Source organism: Chrysochloris asiatica, unplaced genomic scaffold, assembly GCF_000296735.1.
Source record: "Chrysochloris asiatica unplaced genomic scaffold, ChrAsi1.0 scaffold00255, whole genome shotgun sequence".
In the NCBI taxonomy this organism is placed as follows: Eukaryota; Metazoa; Chordata; class Mammalia; order Afrosoricida; family Chrysochloridae; genus Chrysochloris; species Chrysochloris asiatica.
This window is the reverse complement of record NW_006408773.1, coordinates 443805-466319: the sequence shown is the minus strand read 5'-3', so window position 1 is coordinate 466319 and position 22515 is coordinate 443805. Positions and strand designations below refer to the sequence as shown.

The following is a 22515-nucleotide window of genomic DNA, read 5'->3' as shown; positions in this document are numbered from 1 at the left end:
GAGGATTTTTGTTTTCTTTACATTAAGATGCAATCCATACTGAAGGCTGTGCTCTTTGATCTTCGTCAGTAAGTATTTTAACTCCTCTTTACTTTCAGCAAGAGAGGTTGTATCAACTGCATATCACAGGTTGTTAATAAGATTAACTACTTCTTACTTTGTGCTACAAAACTTCTGCCTTTACTATTGTGACAGTCACAATTAGTCATGATTAACAATTACTATTGAAGCAAATGAATCTTATCTCCGTCTCCTTTCACCAGACTTATCTAGATAAGAGGAAAACTATTCAGTGAGGATTCTACCTTCCCCCGCATGCTCTGAAACTAAACTCCCTGTTGAAAACTTGTAAACCAGCCATTTCATGCTTTTATAGCCCCTCCAATTTAGGTAGCCAATGTCTAAGTTGCCCATCCCTATAAACCCAATATACTGAGGAGATAGGCTTGATCCTTGTTGTAAACTCTCCTTCCCTCTTGGTTGGTATTTTAGGCAACTACATCCACAAACATAGGTCAAGTTCATCAAATTGTAGCAATTTACACTTATTTCGTGTATCAAACTTCTTTATCTTCCTCTAGTCGACTTATGATCAGCAAACTATCCAAGCTAGGTCAAATGGGTACTATCTGCAGGTCTGGGCATGCTTGCACACCACCCCTCACTTGATATCAGGTGGATGCTTCACTTTCAGCTCTAGCCCCTAGTGACTAGGTCAGTGTCCATGGGCTCAGGAGTTCCCATGTCTCCCCAAACTTTGGACCAACCAGTTCTTTCTCTTCTCTCATCTCAAGGTCAACAATAGTTTATGGAACATGGTTGAACTCAGCTCATGTCTTCATTACTGTCTTTCCCCCACTTCCTCTCAAAAGTAGACCAATTCGGTCACCAGCAAGCTTACAGCCTGCTTGTGTGTTCCCTTTGAGTTTCAGTCTTGGAAGGAGGTTTGTCCTCAAGGGCTGAGTTTTCTTGCCTTGATGGCTCCCAGACGAACAGCTTGCTTGTTCTTACAATAGTCAAACAGTCTGCTTATTTTATTTTGCTTTTCTGTTTTTAAAATTTTTCCTGCTTGTCTTTCTTTCAAGAAGTATCTTCTGTTCTTCTAGCTGCTCCAGGTTGGTCTGCATGTTCTTTCAAGTGGGAATGTACCACCTCAGAAGAATCTGGATGGGATTCAGAATTCCACCTAAGACCCCATATTCTACAATGACTTAAAAAGAAGCATATTTCACTGGGAAATTTCTAGAACCTGTTTTAGGTATTCCATTCAGTTTTAGGCTAAAGATGAGGTTACAAGCTTTCTGTAATCATATGTCCCAATAGTCCTTTCTATCTCACTTACATGTCTATTTTACAGTAGTAGGCAAGGGAAAGCATTATCCACACGACAGTCAAGCACCTTAATATTTGTTCCCCTCTTTTACCCATTCATACTGTACCTTGATCCCTATATCACAGAGACCTGTTGTTGCAAGGTTGAGTATACATCACTACTTACTTTTGTCCCATTTAGCCCATGCAAATGTACTTAAATATTCCCCTATCTTACTTGTTTTTCCATTCCCCTCCCCCTCCTTGTATACTGTCTTCCTTATCCTTGTTTATTGCCTTCCCCATCACCTGAACTATGATGTGACTGTCCCCTAACTTTTGCCTTACTGTTCCTCACATCCCTGGTAACCATTAAAGAATTTTTGACCTTTTGCGACTGACTAATTTCACTCAGCATAAAGTCCTCAAGGTTCATCCATGTTATGAGGTGTTTTGTAGCTTGGTTATTATTTTTCAAGGTAGCATAGTATTCCATTGTGTGAATGTACCAAAGTTTGTTTATCCATTCTTCTGTTGATGGGCACTTAGGCTGTCTCCATCTTTTTGCTATCATGACTACTGTTGCAATAAACATTGTTGTGCATATAGCTACTTGTATTCTGGTTTGTATTTCCTGTTGATATATACCAAGTATATTAATTGCTACATCATAAGTTATTTTTATTTCCAACTTTCTGAGGACACGCCATACCATTTTCCATAGTGGTTGAACTGTTTTATAGTCCCACCAGCAATGTAGGAGTATCCAAGTCTCTCCACATCCTCACCAGCATATATTCTCCTCTGATTTTTTGAACTTTGTTGTTATTGCTGGTGTGATACGATATCTCATTGTTGTCTTGATTTGCATCTCTCCAATGGCTAATCCAAGGAGCTCTGGTAGCATAGTAGTTACGAATCAGGCTGCTAACCTCAGGGTCAGCAGTTCGAAACTACCAGCTGTTCCGTGGGAGAAAGATGAGGCTTTCTGCTCCCATAAAGATTTACAGCCTCAGAAACCCTGTATAGGGTCGCTATAAGTCTGAACCGACTCCACCAATGGCTATATGAAGAAAAACATGGCATCAGCAACCTTGCTTGCTGAAAGTGAAGAGGACTTAAAACATTTACTGATGAAGATCAAAGAGCACAGTCTTCGGTATGGATTACATCTCAATGTAAAGAAAACAAAGATCCTCACCACTGGACCAATAAACAACATTCTTATTAACGGAGAAAAGATTGAAGTTGTCAAGGCCTTCATTCTTCTTGGATCAACTATCAACACTCAAGGAAGCAGCAGTCAAGAAATCAAGTGACATATTGTATTAGGCAAATCTGCTGCACAAGACCTTTTTTAAAGCGTTGAAGAGCAAAGATGTCAGCTTGAGGACTATATGCATGCAAAAGCTGGACAGTGAATAAGGAAGACTGTAGAAAAATTGATGCTTTTGAGTTATAGTTTTGGAGGAGACTATTGAAAGTGCCATGGGCTGCCAAAAGAACCAATAGATCCATTTTGGAAGTAGTGCAGCCAGAGTGCTCCCTGGAGGCCAAGATGACCAAACTTCGTCTCTCATACTTGGGACATATTGTCAGGAGGGACCAGTCACTGGAGAAGGATATCATGTTTGGTAAGGTGGAGGGTCAGAGAAAAAGAGGCACACTCCCAACGAGATGGATTGGGCAAGTGGCTGCATCTATGGACTCAAGCGTGGCAACAGTAGTGAGGTTAGCCCAGGATCAGGCAGTGTTTCGTTCTGCTGTGCATAATGTCACTATGGGCCGGTACCAACTCAATGGCACCTAACAACAACAACCACCAATGGTTAATCCACGGAGTCTTGGTGTGGCACTTTGGGTTAACGCACTGGAAGGCAAAGTTGGTTTGAACTGCAAGGTCGTCTGTTCAAGATCACCAGCCTCTCCTTGGAAACACTATACAGGGCTACTATGGGTCAGAAATGACTCAGTGGCACGTAACAACAACAACAACAATGATGGCTAATCCAACAGCATGATTTAAAGGCACCAGGTCTTCTTTGGTCTTCCTTATTCATTGTCCAACTTTCACATGCATATGAGGCAACTGAAAGTACCATGACTTGGGTTAGTCTTCAAAATGACAAATTTGTTTTTGAACACTTTCTTTAAAGAGGTCTTTTAGAACAGATTTGCGCAATGCAATATATCATTTGATTTCTTGACTACTTCTTGACTGCTGTGCAAGCTACTCAGAACAGATTTAGGGTTATGCTATTAAACCATCCTTACATTCCTGAGATAAATATCATTTCATTATGACTACATGTCCTGGTAAATATTTTGGCAGATTATATATTCCCAGAAAAAAAAAAAAAATAAATAAAAGTTTCAGTGAACCGTTCAATTTTATCTGAATAGAGTCACTCTTTTCTTCTATTTAATTTTCTTCTATTTAATATTTAATTTTCTTCTATTTAATTCTAACTTGCTTATCCTTCTACCTTTAAAGAAAAACTATTAGACTCCCCTGTTGTTGTTTATTTATTTCATTTTTCTTTATGAATGTTTATATTTTCTCTCCTCCCTTCAAATGTAAAAACTAGCTCTTAAATAAATTCAGGGGCTCTATACAAGGGGATTTCCTCTAAAGAAAATGAGATTTTATTCAGTCACCATCCACAGAACTCTTAGTTCCGTAGCTCAGGGGCACTCTAAATCTTAATTGGTAGGAAGCATGAATCCAAAGAGTTGAGCTCAGTCCCCATATAGACAGTTGATCATTTCACACATATGCTCACATCAGATTTTTATGAAGATTGATTAACTTGTTTGAGTAGGGTTTTAAGGTTCTATTTTTTCTAGTTTTAATTAATTTTGGACTCATGATAATGTTCATCATGCATGTGAATGTGTTTAACAAGTGAGCTAAAAAGGCAAGACTTTATCACGGTCTCATCTAACAAAAGAACTGAAAACTAGAAGCAAGCAATGGAATACTTAAATGATAGATTTGGAGGAATGAGGAATACCTCATTGGGAATCAGTTATAATTACTTTAGGTAGACTATTCAAATATTTGGATCATAATATGGGTACTGGAACAAGATATAGATTGATTTAAAAATAGCATATGACCCAAAGTTTCACTTTTTCAAATGATATATTGGTATCATTCCTCTATCATAGACTGGCAAGTGGTCCATTCTGGTGCTTTTTCCCTCTATGCTTCTTATATATACAGTTGCTGCTGAACTAAGATCTCTATAAATCCAAGCCAGAAAGATCTCTTTCTACTGTCCACTAAGTTTTACCATTCTAAAGCCACAGATCAAATATAAATAGAGATTGAGAGTCCTTGTGGAGCAATAGTTATATGTTAGGCTTTAACCAAAGGTTGATATTTCAAACCCACCCAAAGGCTATTCAAGAGAAAGACATGCCAATCTGTTTCCATAAAGATTATAGCCAAGAAAATCCTATGGGTCAGTTCTACTCTGTTCCATGGGGTTTCCAGGAGTAAAAAAGCTATATGAAGTCACCCAATAACAACACACACATATTAAGCACACAAACATATCAGATTGTCTTTAAAAAATTAAATTATCAAACTCGATTTAGCCTAACACTGCTGATTCAGCATAAATCAGCAAGTAGAGGACGCCCTCCACATCCCATACACAGGTGAAATAGCTTCCTATAATCCTCTGATCATGTTTTTCCCCCTCTGACTTTGTCTTGTTCTTTCCAATGCTCACTTTACATGCAAACATGGCTTCCAGTTTTATCTCTTGATCATTGTAAAGACATTGTGTTTCCAAAAGAAGTAGATTCTGAGATAAAGGGGATGGTGTTGCTTTAGGAAATAATGTCACTGTGTAAAGGACAGAAATTTTTCCGTTCTATACTACTGTAGTTTAAAACACTGGTCTTCAAGGTCAGTTTGCACCACAAGTTAGCAGTTCACACTCACCAGGCGCTCCTTGGAAACCCTGTACATGGTTGCTGTGAGTTGGAACAGACATGGAGGCCCTTAACAACAACAACATACATTACATTAAATTTTATTTTTGGATCTATTTCATTTATTGTCATGAGGAAACCTTTTAGGGCTGAAATGTTTTCAATAAAAGGCTGTTTTTAAGAAATAAAATTGAAACCACTAGTTTACCTTCTCTTCTGATATACTCATATATATTCCTTTGTGTAATGATGCTTAATATACTGTCATAATACTTTCTTACATCTACTTTCTTATTGTTTGCATACAAAAATCATTAATAAGTGATGTTATGAATTCACAAGCAAGTTAGTGACAAAGCCACTAACAAAAGCTACTATTTACAATATCTGATAGAACCCAGATAATGGATATCCTGCATCTTTTAGCTATCTCTAGAACAGTGGAACTTCTACTGGTGACAAATTGTCAATTTTGCTCATTAAGGCTTTGAGCCTCCTCCCAGATGGGGATATTGATATCTCATGTCCTAATAGATAAAGAAAGTCAGCGGGAGAAGGAGAAGCTGGAAGCAGAGCTGGCCACTGCGCGTTCTACTAATGAGGACCAAAGGCGACACATTGAAATTCGAGACCAGGCCCTGAGCAATGCTCAGGCTAAGGTGGTAAAGCTGGAGGAAGAGGTATGGTGTCTACAGTTTACCTATGTATGTGGAGGGTGGGAAAGCTTCAAAATCAGAGGCATGGGGCTCTGAATTTTGGTGAACTGGCAGCTGCACAACTCCCTATCAGGAAGCTGCTATCTCATGCTTCTAGTTATAGCTATGCTGATATGAAGAACTTGGATTTCTTTTCTCTTCCATGCACATTCCTTCATTTTCCTCTAGAACAACAAATTGCCAGAGTCAAGGAGTGATTTCTGTTTGTTCATTTATATAATAAGCTTTCCTCCTGATCTACTACTCAGTGTGTACTTAGCTGTGCCTTAAGCCTGTGACAGCTATTAAAATTAAAAAAAAAAAATCCTTCTTTTACAACACTTTTAAGCTTTATTTTGGAATAGTTACAAAATTGTAAGGCTTTAAAAATCAGAATGGTCCTTGTCTTCTCATGCTGAATAGGAAATCACTTCTCCTCCAGGTAAAAGATAAGCTGTTGGATTGACTTTACAAGTTTTTTGGAATATAAGCACTCTCATTAAGTTGGGGACAACATGAGACCCAGGGACAATTTACAGTTTATGTCAGGAGAGTGCACTAGCCAAGAATTGTCCTGTGCCCTGGCTCTTCATGATTAGGTTCTGGCATGTAGGTTATGGTAGTTTGAAGCACTCATTTGTGTATCAGGATGGAGCCTTGCCTTGACAAATATGAGGGCCTCAAATTACTAAGCAAGCATATGATAAATATGTATTTGATTGTCTTGATTTATATTTTACTGGATTGCAACACTAAACTGTGCTCGTGTAAAATAGAAGGAACTCTTGCTATTGGATTATTATTAATCTTGAATGTTGTCATTGTTCTGAATCAGTACAAGGATAGAAACTGCTCTTAGATGTTTTGCACTTTAGGGAATGGATGTGTTCAAACAAAGACTGATTCTGAAATGTAACTTGGTACAGAAAACATCACATCCTAGTGAGTTCAATTCTAAAATTTGAGTTGTGTTAAGGGGGGACAATTAGCCCCTATTATGACAAATTGAAAATGTTTAAACTTCAGACAAAAAAGCAAAGTCTTTCGTGAACAAACTCTCAGCATTCTGGTTATAGTATATGAAGTATATCACCTACCTTTTTTTTATTCAGACCTGTTTCTCCTCCCTCAGTGAGAATGTTTCTAATTCCTAGAGATCTCTTGACTTATGGGTATCCTTTCCTTTGTTTGGGAGGTATAAAAATGCTTGTTGGAGCTGAATTTTGGGGGTTCATACTTTATAGTCCTTTTGCCTGAATTGTTTAAATGGTAAACAAACATCAGATTGTGTAAAAATTGATTGATATGCTGCTTTATCAGTTGTCCACATTAGAAACACATAATTTAAAATTAGGAGTACTTGTATTTGCTCAATGCCCACATCTAAGGAATTTAGCCTTCCTGTTAGCCTTTTGATATACCTCATCTATCCTCTTTCCTTCCATTTCTGCTAGAAAATTATAGATTAAGATACTGAACAAGGATAAGACTGGAGTCCTTTAGAAAAGGGACAATGGAGAGACCAATGGAGAAGGAGTAGCTTACTAGTGGTCACATGGAAAGTCTTGGGTAGAACCAGGAACAAAACTGGAAACTCAAGACTCTTCAATCACTAGATCGATGCTTACCTCCTTGTCTGAATCATCTTTCACCTCCGAAAAAGAAAATGTGGGCGCTTGTTCAGTTGTATTAACTTCTGCATCATATAATTAAAAATAATAATGAAAAGGCCTTTTTTTTTTTCAGCAGCCTATGAGAAACTTTCCCAGACTGTTTTGAGATTGGGGGGGTACAGTTCTGCTGTCCATCCAGGAAGGTAGAATATTTCTTTGGAAATTTGTAAGGAGAGATACTGCAATCATTTTGCTTTGCATTGTCTGAGAGCACAGTGTTTACTGGGTGTTAGGCATGAACATAAATATATATATATATATACCTATAGAGATGATGTTAATCTGTAGATCCCATTAGGCTGCCCTCACTGAAAGAGTTGCTTGAGATGTAATTCTGGCTTTAGGCTTCTGAAACTGTTGTGGGCATTTGCTCCAGAGACTTTTAGTAGGTTTCTAGGGTCTGGTCCTAAAATATATACATTTACAATTTAAAGAGGAAGTTCTAAATATCAAACCTGTGCTGATTGTTGGCATCTAGCTCTGCTAGTGTAGTGGTTACGAATCGGGCTGCTCATCTCATGGTCAGCTGTTCCACGGGAGAAAGATGAGGCTTTCTGCTCCTGTAAAGATTTACAGCCTCGGAAACCCTGTACATGGTCACTATGAGTCGGAACCAACTCCACAGCACATAACAACAACAAGTGACTAGATTTATCAACTGAGTTAATCAATTATTATTAATTTTTTAATCCTTATCTAAATTGTGTTTTCATTTGGAGTCTTAATTATTTGGAGTGTCTGAGTTGCTGTTTCTAAACACGGTGAGATATTTTCCTGGGAAAGTAGGTTCGTAGCTTGAAGGATGTGTTTGTATACTTAGGTTTGGTTTGTATCCGTACTTTCTTTGCTTTCTACCAGGGCTTCAAATTCTACCAGGGCTTCAAACCAATTCAAAAAGGTTCAGTAATGACTATCTTAAGTAGCTCTTCTAGAGGAAAATAAATAAACAGTAAAACTTATATATGTGTGTGTGTGTGTAAGGAAATGGCTCAACAGTTGTAGAATCCCAGGTCCCCAGCAGAAAAGACAGTGAGCCTTTCCTGCCTCTCTATTATATTAGGAGCAGGTCACACCCCCAAGTAAGCATCCTTTCAATAGATTGACTGCTCATAACCAATCATCATAAAGTTAAATATGCCTGCTCAGAGTCAATCATCATAGAGTTAACTATTAACTGTCAAATCACTGGGAATCCTGGCCCAGTCAAGTTGGCACAAAACCTAAAATATCCCAGTGACCAACAGAGCATATAAGTTGCATAGCAACCAGAACTTTTGCTCAGGGGATTTCGATCTGGATAGAAACAGACACAGTTGCCCCACTCAAAGATGGTGGCCAACTGTGCTGCTTTAAATTGTGTTGGCTGCCATCTTTGAACCTATCCATGTAGGATACACTACTGCCTGTATCTTACATAGGTCAAAAGCCCATGCACAAAATATTTAATTATTATATAACTGAACCATTTTGAAACCAGTTGATAGCCCTGCATTCTATCCACACAATCTCAGAGGCCATGTAATGCCTTGTAGACTCTCCAACAGGATCATCTTTAGCACTTATAAAAATCTGGAGTCACCTTTCAGTGAAAAGCAATTGGTTCATAGTTACTTTTTTTTTTTTTTTTTTAAGCAGTCTATCAGTTGAGTTTGCTCCTGGATGTTGTTTGCCCTGTCTCCTCTATAATGTTCAAAGGACAGCATGCCTTTTCTTTATCCTCAAATATATGCATAGAGATTGCTCATTGTAGTTTTTCTTCTCTACTATGACTCACATAACTCCCATTAGGCTTCACTCTTCCTTGGATAAAAATTTTAATTCTGGAACATTAGTGAGGTATTTAAAGTGAATGAGTTGCTCTGAAACTGATTTAGTAAGGAGTCTTCATTATTATTCCTTCACAAAATCAGTAAACATGTATAAACCAAGAAGAGAGGGTGTAAATGAATGGAAAAGTGAACCTTGTATTTATTGAAGATGACTCAATTAAGGTTATCTTTAAAGGCAAAATACTTATATCCAGTATAAAGAGATAATTATCTCCTTAAAAATTGCACCACAGTTTTCCCCTTTTATTCTCAGGACTTAATTGTTCTAGGAAAACTTCTCTACTATACTTGTAGCAAACCAGAGTTAGAGAAACTTGCTCAAATTGTAAAATTGTACCTTTTTATTTAGGGATTTATGTTCTCAGCATTCTAAATTCAGGTTACTCAGGTAACTATTTCTCGTTGTATCAAGCATGTCAGAGAAAGAGATTGTTGTTGTTGTTTAGTGCCATTGCTCCAGTTCCACCTCATAGTGACACTGGAAGGAAAACTTGAACTACCCCACTGACTTTGTGGTGCAACCTGACCTTGCAGTCCAGCACATTAACCCACAGATTAATTAAGGATCCTTGCATACATCTGTCTTTCTACAAAGTCTTCAATTAGACTGCTTTTATTGAAATTCATTCCATCTTTCTTATCTCATAAAATCTCTTTCCCATGAAGTTCTACAATTACTGTATTCTTAAATTCTACAGTGTAGTGGTACTCCAGGTTTTCAGAAAACTTTCTTCTGCAATCACAAATCCATCCTTCTCAGCACAGATGTTTTCATGAATCCTGCTCTGCTAACATTCAAGGTATCTTGCTGGGAAGGGAAGAACTCTAGCTAAAAAGCAGACCTGTTTCCTTGGTGAGTCACTATGTCCCAGGACTTAATCTGCTGCCTCTGCAGCAGGCAGCCAGCTGAGGTAAATGGTGTCTTTCCATCCTTGCCCTTATCTTTCGGGACACGTAGGTCCTATTGAAGTGGAGGCTCATTAAACTCCAAGTCAAAAGAACTCTATGTCCTGCAGCAACTATGGTATTCTCCCATTCAAAAAGAACCTCCCCCTTCATCCCCCACCAATTTGACCTCACTAGAAGTTTCTACAGATGCCTGGCATAACCACTCACATGGCTGAAGGCAGCCCAGGCTTCTAACTGGCTGTTGTCTTATGGTGATCCAGAGCTGAGCCATTGCTTGGATAATTGTTTCAGGGATGGTGGGAAAAAAGGCCTTGGCAAGATCAAAGAAGGAAGATGCTGCAGGTAGGCTGCTTTCTGAATGGATTGCACAGGAAGGGAGTCTGAATGGAATGTGGGAAGGCTGGCAGTAAGTGCCAGTGAGCCTTATTATTTGGCTTTAGGCTGGAATGCCAGCCAGAAAAACTCAGGAAAAAGGGGCTCAATTAGTTAACCTTTTCTGAATTGAAATAGCTGGGGATGATTTAAGCATTAATGATTATTTTGGGGAACACAATGAGTTTTCCAGGATTCTGTTTTCACTCCACTTAATTTAGCAAAAGTAAATTCTTATTGATTTACTCTATTTCCACCATTTGTCTTCATGGATGATATTTGCCCTTCTTTAAAGATTCTATGCCACTTGTTTTTCTTTATTACAAAGATGCATGATTTTCTGCTACCTCACCTCTCCACAAAAGCATCATAGCCAATCTTTGCCTTCCCAGTCTTAGAGGAAAAGGGCCTAGGTATTGAAATATATATGCCTAATGTTTCAAAATCATTTTCAATGAACAGTAGGATTTTTATAGGTGTAGATAAAGCTTATACACAGTGGCTATGATAGATAATAAATGTGGTTGGAAAATCTCAGAGTGTGAATTACACATGCATTTAGAATGTTGATAAGAATTCAGATAAAGTACATATCATCTCAAGACAATATTTCCAATATTTATGACATCATATTTTCTTTAAAGTAGGTGTTGCTCTATCCAACATGTTAAGAAATTCTGTCCCCAGCCACAAATAGAGTTAGAACAACATCTCTGAGCTTAATTTTCTCAATTTTTCCTATGGTTTTGGGTTTTGAAATTTCAGAATTGTAATTCTGTGGATTTCTCTTTAGTCTCCTTTACAGCATAGCATAAGCTCCATTCCCGAGGTAAGTTTCTAGAGGTGGTTTCCTACTCTTCATTTCTTTTAATATTCAACAGTGGACCACAGCCTCTTGGCAATGGATAGAGGCAGAGGCAGCCTGCTAATACCAGGGTAGTGTTACTAAATTGCTTCTGTGTGAACTCTTACTTGGAGCCAAGAACTGCTGGATAAGACTAAATCAACCAAATGAAATTACTGAAAGCTCATAGAGCAACATATAAATAGTTATAGGAGAGGAGCAAAGAAAGTGCACTTCACTTGTGACACGACACTTGCAAGAGGGTATTTGAAGCTGTGGACAATAGAAAGGAAGATGAAAATTGTACATAATTGAGAATGTTGTGTGTGGCATTGGAATTCATTCTGTATTATTAGCCTCAGTATCCTCCTTTAGCCAATGTAGCATGTGTATATGTTGGTGTTTAGGTAGCATAGTGTTTACGAATTGGGCTGCTAACATCAAGGTCAGCAGTTTGAAACTACCAGCTCTTCTGTGGGAGAAAGATGAGGCTTTCTGCTCCTGTAAAGATTTACAGCCTCAGAAACCCTGTACAGGGTCACTATGAGTCAGAACCAAATCCATGGCACACTACCACCACCATTAAAAGTATGGCTCCTATTCTTATCAATCTGTACTTTCTAACATTCAAAAAATATTTCTAAATATAGTATATTCCCCAAAGAAACTTAAAAGTTGTATCCTCTTTTGACAGGTTAGGAAATTCACATACAAACAGAATAGATTAGGAGAGTATGATAAATCTTGTAGGAAAAAACTTAGATCTCATAATTTTAAAATATCTAGCCCTATGCTCTATCCACTAGTGTAAAAATGGAGAGGGTTATTAATTAGATCACTTCCTTGCAAAAAGTTGACATGAGTAAGTAACTGTCACGGCCCCAGAACTAATTTTGTGTATAGCCATACTTTAAAAAAAGTTTGAAAGGCACTCACAGTTGTTGAGAGAAAGGAAGAACACCATCACGTGGTATTCATTTGCAGGGATCAGATTTTCCTGAGTCAGAAGGGGGTTAAGAGTTCTGCCAAATGCTTGGGAATTGGTTCAAATTATTGCAGAAGTGCAATGGAAAAATATGATTGATAGAGCTCGAGTATTTGCCTTATCCTACAAGAAGTTGCCTTGCTGCTTTTGTTTCTACCAATTTCATGGTTTCTTTAAAAATTTATCTTTAATTAGGGATGAGGTGAAACCTGAACCTTGACTTGGCAAAACAGAATAAATGCTTTATGGTTGTGTATGTTTATTGGTTTTGTATTTGTAGACTGGCAACTAATCTATTGATCAAGAACGTATTAAACAGTGAATTAGAATATGAACCTAAGAGAGATACCAAGGAAAAAGAATTGCCCTATCCTTAAGTGACTTAAGTCAGTTCTGACTCATAGCGACCCTTTATAGGGTTTCCGAGGGGCAACTTGTAGATACAAACCATCAACCTTTCAGTTAGCAATCCAGTTCCTATCGTATAGCACCACACCAGGTCCAGGTGCCCTATAAAAGGGCAGGAGCATTGCCTTGCTTTCCAGTGGATCAGGAAAAGAATGTAGTTGTTAAGTACCATGGAGTCAGTTCTGACTCTTAGTGACCCTGCACAGGACTTCTGAGGCTGTAAATCTTTATGGGAGCAGAACGCTTCATCTTTCTCCCACGGAACTGCTGGTAGTTTTGAACTGCTGACCTTGATGTTGGCAGCTTGACTCATAACCACTACACTACCAAGAGCTCCTTCAGGTAAAGAATATATTAAGCATTCAGTAAATATCTGGTGAATAATTGAAAGAATCCATACATGAATAAAGCCTTAAAAAATGACTACTAATAGAGTACATGGTGTCCTGGTGTGGCTTTGTGGGTTAATGCACTTGACTGCAAGGTTCATGGTTCAAGCTCACCAGCCGCTCCTTGAAAATCCACCCTGTACAGGGTTCCTATGAGTTCGGATGACTCGATGGAACTTCACAACAGCAACAAAAACAATAGAATTTACATTATGAGAAGCTATAGAGAAAAGTAGCAACCGGTGTCAGGTATAATAATTCAAGGAAGAATTCCTGGAGAGTCTAGCAATTTAGTATGTAAGTAAAGAGAAATTACCTGGACTGCTATTCACAAGTTTGGCAGTTAAAACCACCAGCTAGTCTGCAAGAGAAAGATAAGCCTTTCTGCTTCCATAAAAGATTTACAGATTCAGAAACACAATAAAGGGTTGCTATCAGTTGGAACAGACTAGATAACACCTAACAACTACAATAGCAACAATACAAAGGTGATCATTTGAATAGTGGATCTAGTAGAATTTTTAGGCAGTAGGAGCCTAGAACTTTGATAAAGGCATATAAAAAATGTATTAAATTTTTGGTGAAAATATGCACAGAAAACGTTCTCATTCCACAGTTTCTAGACATAATGATCAGTTACACTGGTTGTAGATTGTAGATAAAGGCACTTTGCAGAGCTATATCTAGACTGGACAGGGGACAAGGTAACAAAAGACTTGATGGAGAATTGAAAGCATCAGTTGGCTTGGGATGTGGATGAGAGAGCCTGTGTCGTCTAAAATGGGAGGAGAGATGTAAAGGTGCCTTAGGTGTAGTATATAGTAAACACCTAATAAATAACAGCTGATTGGATGTGATAGCAGCAGGTTGCTTTTGTTCTTAAATGTACTGCTTGTGGAAGTTTGCTCTAGCAATTTTATGTAGGATGAACTGATTGTGTGTGTGTGTGTGTGTGTGTGATTGGGGGTGGTGATAACTGAAAGTAAGGGGATCTGTGAGGTTGTTATGGTAATCAGTTAGTTGTGAAATATGGTAAGATTATGAGCAATGTGAGTTATTCTGAAAATATACTAATAGACTGGAGGTGGTGGACAAAGAAAAGAAGGTATAACAATAGTTCCAAAATTCTAAGATTGGAAATACAGGGATAAGTGACAATCATGGCTGAACAAGTGAAAGGATAGCATGTTGAGGAAAGGTAAAAAGAGCTAGGCTACTAGACTTCTTATTTCAAAATCAGAAGTCTTGCTATAAGTCTGTGACAAAAGAGTGTACAATACCATTCTTGAAAGTGTGAGCATGAAGAACATCTCCAGTAGTGATGAAGTATTTAAAACAAAACAAACAAAAGCAACCCATTGCCAGAGAGTCTATTCCAAATCATAGTGAGGCTGTAGGACAGAGTAGATCTTTCCTATAGGATTTCCAAAGCTGTAATCTTTATGGGAGCAGAATGCCACACCTTTCTCCCATGGAAGGTCTGGTGTGTTTGAACCACTGACATTTTGCTAAGTATCTGAATGCTTAACCATTGTGCCACCAGGTTTCATAATATTGATGTATATAGAACAGTGCTTTTCAACCTTGGCATTAAAATATTTTTATGTAAGAAACAAGCATTATACCTTTTTGCCAACTTTGCTTGCTATACTAAACTTCCTGTAAAAAAAGTATTAGCATATTGTGCTTTATGAAAATACTTCCAGGGTCATAGAATGCATTATTTGCATTTAAAGACAAAAAGTTATTGACATTTCACACTGGATTAGTCTTTGTTTTCTTTTTGCACTGTAAGAAGCAGCATCCCTGGCTTCTACCAATCTGAAGCCAGCACCACCCCTTCCCCTCAGATGTTAAAAAATGTCTCCACACAATGCCAAATTCCTTCTTGCAGGAAAATTGTCACCAGTTCACAATCATTGACATAGAAGAAAAAAAGCTAAACTACCTTAAATTGGACCTTTGGGATACAGCAGAAAGGGGGTTGGGAACAGAGTGGGATGGGACTAAAAGATCAAGACAGTTATTGGTTTAAGATGCAACATTGAAGGTGGTGGTGTTGGAGTCAGTTTCAACTCATAGAGACCTTGCATAGGTTTTCCAAGGCTGTAAATCTTTACTGGAGCAGAAAGCCTCATCTTTATCCCACCAAACAGTTGGTAGTTTCAAACTGCTGACCTTGAGGCTAGCAGCGCGACTCTAGAAGAAGATAAAATTGAGGAAAGCAAAGAATTGGGGAGTTTTGGCAAAGCTTGAAAATTAGCATTTGGTAAGGAAACCCAAACAATGGAATTATTTCCTCGATTCATTCACCAGATTCCCAATGGAATTTGGTTTAAATGATGGATTTACTTGGCTTATTCTAGGGGCTCATGGGTAGTGGTCTGCAGATTAGAATGTCAGAGTGACTCATCTGTGGTTCTGAAAATTCATTTTATGTACAGACCTGAACCACTACCTTGACTCTGGAAACTTTCCAAGTGAAACTTTCACTTTCTTGAGCACTGGAAACATACAAAAATAAATCATCTAGTATCCTATGGCAATTACACACATTATGTGTTCTGCCTTTTGCATGAACAGGCACAAAAAAACCCCAAAAAAACAAGGAAGGACTTTTGTGTTTTACATCAAAGAATGTGCCTATACCTAATTATAGGACCCCATTTGACCTAGCCCTCTGAGATATTGGTTAATGATGACAACAGAAAAGAGAATATCAGATTCATAAAATAGTTAGAAGTTAAACGACCTTTACAGACCATCTAACAGGGTTTTGTTTCAACTTTTTAAAAACACTATGACAACCTTGTGAGGCAGGATGTTCATCATTTAACCATCCTGAAGGATCAGATATGAAATGATGATGGAGTTAGGTAAGGTGAGAAGCCCAATCGATAGAGAAAAACAGACAACACACAGCAAAACAAAACAACTCTATATCCTTAATGAGATGGAATGACACAGTGGCGGCAACAATGGGCTCAAACATGAGAATTGTGAAGATGACATAGGACTGGGTAGTACATAGGGTCTATTGTGCATAAGGTTGCTATGAGTCGGAACCAATTAAACAGCACCTAACAACAGCAACACACACATCATACACAAGGGGTTTCAGAAAGTTTGTGTAAAAAGAATTAAAAGATAATGGAATTTTTTTGTTAAAAAAACTCTTTGAATCATATATATATATATAAGCTGTGACAACTTATTTTTCTAATTATGTTTTATGTATAACCCAATATATAAAACACATAAAAGATAATCCATTTGATACAACCCATACGTTAGTGTCCCCTGAAGCACCTCCTCAAAACACTAGGACTCTGGAAGATGCTTTGAAAACTGTTTATCTAACCAGAGGTTGGTAAATGTTTTCTGTTTTTTGTTTTGTATTGTCTTTGTGGGCCATATGGTGTGTCATAACTGAAATTTATCAACTCTGCCTTTATAACTACAAGGCAGTGATGGTGGTGGTGGTGATGTGCTGTGGAGTCGGTTCATAACGACTCTGTACAAAGTTTCCAAGGCTGTAAATCTTTACAGGAGCAGAAAGCCTCATCTTTCTCCCGTGGAACAGCTGATAGTTTTGAACTGCTAACCTTGCAGTTTGCAGCCCAATTTGTAAGCACTTCATTACCAGAGCTGATGATAGGCAATATGTAAATGAATGAGCTTGGCTGGATTTAGTCCCTATCTGACCGTTTTTGTTTTCATCAGCAGTTATCATTAATAGCAGAGCCAAGGCTACAATCAAAGCCTGCTGATTGTGATTGCCACCTCATTCTTTACCTTTTATCGTGTGGTCAAATAAAAGTTTCTGACATATATATACATTTGTGTGTGTGATGATGGTTGCTGTGTGCCGTGGAGTCAGTTCTGACTCATAGCTACCCTGTATAGGGTTTCTGAGGCTGTAAATCTTTATAGGAGCAGAAGGTCTCATCTTCTTCCATGGAATGGCTGCAGGTTTCGAACTGCTGAACTAGAGGTTAGCAGCCTGACTCGTAATCACTATGCTAGCAGAGTTCCTTTGTGTGTGTAAGTGGCAGAAAATGAACTCTGCCTAAGAATCTCTGCTTAAACAGTACCTTTGTTGTTATTGTGTTATTAACTGCTATCAAGTCGTTTCCAACCCACAGCGACCCTATATAGAGTTTCTGAAGAGTGGCAGTTAAAGGTTGAACTGCTGATCTTGTGGTTCAAACTGACTTTGCAGTCCAACACATTAATCCATAGCGCCACACCAGGATGCCAAACGGTACCTTTTAGCTACAAGTATAATATTTCTCCCTAATAAAATGGAGATGTCTCCCAAATTATTTCATTTTGAGAGAATGTGGTGTGTTTGTTCAGTGGTTGTTTCTCATTGGATCTCAAATGATTGGCTGTGTCCTATAAAGATCTCTGCAGCTGTACTGCATGAAGAGCTTGCCAGTTCAGTGTTGAATGTCCTCCTAGGGGAAATGGCTATGTTTTTAATGTTTTAATTGGACATTGATGTTAATTAGAGTTTCTGAAAGAATGAGAACCACATCAAGACTCTCTGGAGTGAGCATTTGAAGTTGAGAAGACTGGAGAATGTGTGACTTAACAGTAACGTTTTCTTCAAAAAAGGAAAGAAAAACAAAACAAAACCTTAGTGTTTTTTGTCCCAGACATGGTACTATGTACTTTCATGTGTGTTATCTCATTTGATCCTTATAGAGGTATATAGCATTATCATTATCTCCATGTTGTTGATGAATGAGTAAATGAAATCACGAAACCTCAGATCAGGGGTGAGGGAAGTGCAGGGAGATGAAGTTATTTGTCCAAGGTTACTTATCAAGTGAGTTTGAGAGCCAGGTGTTGGACTTGGGCTGCCTGAGACTAGACCTTGACCATTTTGCTATACTTCTTTTTTAATTACTTAAATAGGAGCCATTGACATTTCTGGAGACAGTCGGAAGGTGATGTTGGGAATCCGACATATACTCACTGCTGATCTAATATTGCAGATTCAAAAAGGTGTATTCGAGAGAGTAAATTTTTGAGGTGCTTAGCATGGAGATAAGTTTGTGGGGAGAGGCAGAAAAGAGGAAGATTAATTTATCATGTTGTTGTTGTTGTTAAGTGCCGTTGAGTCGGTTCCGACCCATAGCAACCCTGTACAGGGTTTCCAAGGGTGTAAATCTTTACGGGAGTAGAAAGCCTTATCTTTCTCCCGCGGAGCAGCTGGTAGTTTCGAACCGCTGACCTTAAGGTTCGCAGCCCGATTCATAACCACTACGCTACCAGATTTATCATAGTAAAGGAAAAAGTGATGCATACTGTAAAAAAAGGGGGGGCATGATCATGGCATCAGACCTCCTCTGAGTTCACTAGGAGGGGGGGGAGGGGAGGGAGAGGGGGAGTCAAGTCAAACTCCACATAAGCCCAAAGGCCAATTACTATGATGCTGAGGTCAGACATGCCTCCTGCCTTCTATCTTCTCTACCAAAACTGACACCAACCTTCCCTAGCTCTCCAGCCCTCTCTACTCAGTTGGGTTAGATAGTTCATTGCAATGGCCACATAGAACTTAGACACCATACTCAATTATGGGGTTTGTTAGGGAATCTAACAAGTTGCAGTTCCAGATTAGAAATGTTCAGGACACTATTCTTTCAGTCAGGATAGACTGTTATCAATCATGCCTACAAGCAAGCCTCTTTCTGGTTCTTGGCCTCCGCCATACTTCAGCAATGTTACAAAACTATTTTGGGACTGCTCATAAATGTCCGAAGGACACTCAACTTGCTATAAACCTCAGCTGGTAGGTTCTCAGCTCAAGCTCCATTTGGTTAGCAAACCTAGCTCCCTCAGTTAAGTGACTGGAAGTACCCCACGCCACAAGTGAGTCTCCTGTCCAAAGGGACTCAGTTTTACTTGATCCATGAACTGGAAAGCCGACTGCTTTGGTACTTTGGTAGTCTGGTACTCTGACTCTTGGTTCTGCTGCTGCTGCTCCTCTGCCACTCCTCTGCTGTCACAGCTCCGTCTCCAGAATTAAGGAAGTTCAACATGCAGGGATCCAAAGGACACTCTCCACTCCTGAATCTTCTTCCTTGATATTACTAAGATTCCCCTTCTTCCTTCTGAGATGCTTCATTTAGTATTTACAATCACGATTTGCCCTGTTAACAGTTACTTACAACTAGATCATATAATACTATCAGTGTTTACTCCCACCTTCTCTTACCCAGACCTATCAGGAGGGGGAAAAAAAGTTGCTCAATGGTAGTTATAAAGACTATGAGTAGAAGAGTCATTTGAAGAAATTCACTGCACATGCAAAGTCCAAGATAGTAGAAGAGTTCATCTTTTTTTTTTTGTATGTTTTATTGTGAATTATGTGATAGTTTACATGGGAGAACATTAGCTTTATATTCATTCTATCTTATATCGTTTCACTGCCACAGTTACAATCCCCTTCATGCATCATCAACCAACCAAAGGGTATAAACTACAAGCTTGCCCTCCAGTCATCAGCACACAGCCCCTCTCCCTGTCTGGGTCTAAAGTCCCCAGCTGCTCCATCTCTCCACATCATCATCTCTGCCTCTATCTCTGGCATCACTGCTTCTCTGGGTAGGGTCCCGCTCTCTGTTCTTCTCCCTTGATGGTCCCAGGGACCTCCACTCCAACACTGCAAAGTCAATCACTCCCCTCCTTTAGCTACAAAACGTCTACCTTTACATTTCCAATGATCACAATCAGTTCTGATAACAATTATTCACTATTGTATCACGAGACATATCCACATCTCCTTTCATCAGCCCAGACAGATTGGAAACTACTCAGTGAAGATTCTACCTTACTCCACGCCCTCTGGATCTAGGCTCCCTCTTGAAAGCTTATTAGCCAGTCACTTCTTGCCTTTGTAGCCCTCCCCACCCCCCACCCATTTTGGGTAGACAATGTCCAAGTTGCCCATTCCTGTCTACTCTGTGTATGGAGGGGGTGGGAATGATCCTCGCTGTAAAGATTTGTTCCCTCTTTTGAGCTACTGCATCCTTAAGTATAGGTCAGGTCCATCAAATCGTATCAGATTACTCTTCTGTTCCTTTTCTTTCTTCTTCTAGTTGAGCTCTGATCATCCAGTCATTGAATGAAGAGTTCATCTTTTGAGAGGTTTCAAAATGTTCGTTGAAAAATTCCATCACTTTCAATTCCATTTTTCCAAGAACTTTTTGAATCTCCCTCATATAAATCTTTGTTTCTACTCATAGATGACATCCAAGAAGTACAGTGTTTATAACCTAGAATATATGAATTTGTTGATTGCATCTATAGGGTCTTGCATTAGTAGCACCCGAGTGTTACCCTTTTTAACCTTAATTTATCTAGAGATTGATTAATCCTGTGCTGAATGATCATGTAAGTGATAACTGAGTGTTTATGAGTAAGATGCACTTTTTCTTCTTTAAACAGTACCAGAGAATCATGCTAACAGTAATGGCCAGGGTAACTGTGGATAATCTACTCAGTGGCAAAGAATAATGGGATTTTTCTTGTCTTATGTTGTGGAAGTTGCCTGACCTTTGTGCCTATCATCAGCTAACTCAGAAAACTCCATGGGCCTTTACTGCTCTTCTCTTCAAAGTGTTGGCTCAGTTATTTCTCTTACTGGGGTGACTTTCCTAGGATATTTAATGTTTCTTTTCCAAGAAAGACAGAACCTGGACAAATCCACATGGCTTTGAACTGCTTCTTTTTCAGTTCTCTGAGCATACATCGCATTACTTTACCATCACGACAAAAACTGCATGCTATCTGGATTTAATTGCCTTTAAGTATAACTGCTGTAAGCCTTAGTAATTATAGTTAACATCCCCTGCATTAACATTGCATTACTCCCCTAGGGTTTCTAGAGCAATTTCTAAATAAATGCATTCAACTTTAAATAGCTCAAGAGGATTATAGAACCCAGACGGTGAAGAATAGATACTGTTTCTTACTCTCCAATTATTCAAAGCTTAGCAAGTAGGAAGACAGAAACATCCATTACCTAAAGGTTTTGGTTGCACTAGTCAATGATTTTGCAAATATTCACATTTTTTCAAGAAAAGAAAGGTTTAAGTACATATAGAGAAAGAAAATGATGATCTTTATTATTATTATTACCTAAGAAAAGGTCTAACCGACAAAACCTATGAAGGCTTAAAAATCATCTCAGCTGGTTTACAAGGCTAGATTGAACTAGGCCTTGAATGAAATGAAATAGAGGAATGTATAGAAAATAAAAATGTTTTCTTCCCCCATTAATCTAGGCAAAGCATACTACAGGTCTGGCAAGGAAGTATGATATTTCCTTCCACCTGAAGAAAGTTCAGTGACTGATACAGTCCCACCAGCATATGCTATGCTGTCTTCAAAAATTGAGCACCAAACTGTCCTGGGTTTAATCACTTATTGCAGTGCCAATACAGTAATCACATACTATACTCACATTATGGAGTTAATTAGAGATGTTAACAGGTTACAATGCAGGATCAGAAAATGGTCAGAGCACAGTGTTTTCCAGTCAAGACAGCCTATCCTCAGACATTCCCACAGACAGGTCTCTCTCTGTCCGGGCACTCTTACAAAGCTCAGTTAGGGCTGCTGATAAGTACTCAAAGGACACACCACTCCACCATAAGACTCATCTTTAAGGTACTCAGCTCTAGCTCCCTTAATTAATGCATGGAGGCATCCCACTCTGCAAGCAAGCCTCCTGGTCAGTCACTCAATTTTTGATCTGTGGGCTAGGAAGTCCACTGTTCTGTCTCATGCTCGGGCTCTTGGTTCTGTTGCTGCTCCTCTGCCACTTCTCTGGGGCCACAGCTTTCTACGCCTGGGCTAAGGAGGATCAATGTGCAGGGATCTTGGGGTCCAAATGACCCGCTCCACTCTTGGCTTTTCTTTGATAATAGTGATGTCCCTCTCCTGTTTCTGAGATGGTTCATTTTAAACCCACATTAGAGTTTCAACTTTACACAATTACAGTGAACTCTGGTAACAACCACAATGGAATCACATCATCTTAGCAGCATCTTCTCTCATCTTTTCTTACCTAAATCCATCAGGGTAAAATGTTTGGTGGAAGTTTCAAAGACTAGGGGTAGAAGAACCCTATGAAACAATTC

General features: G+C 38.8%; 1 protein-coding gene across 1 annotated transcript in view; it reads left to right on the top strand.

The window, feature by feature from the left end:
• The window catches only part of AMOT (angiomotin), a 70238-nt gene that overhangs the window by 22214 nt on the left and 25509 nt on the right, over positions 1-22515 (top strand). The window contains exon 6 of the mRNA XM_006873798.1: positions 5791-5936. Within this exon, the coding sequence (XP_006873860.1) occupies positions 5791-5936 (146 nt within the window). The remainder of the gene's footprint in view (positions 1-5790; positions 5937-22515) is intronic.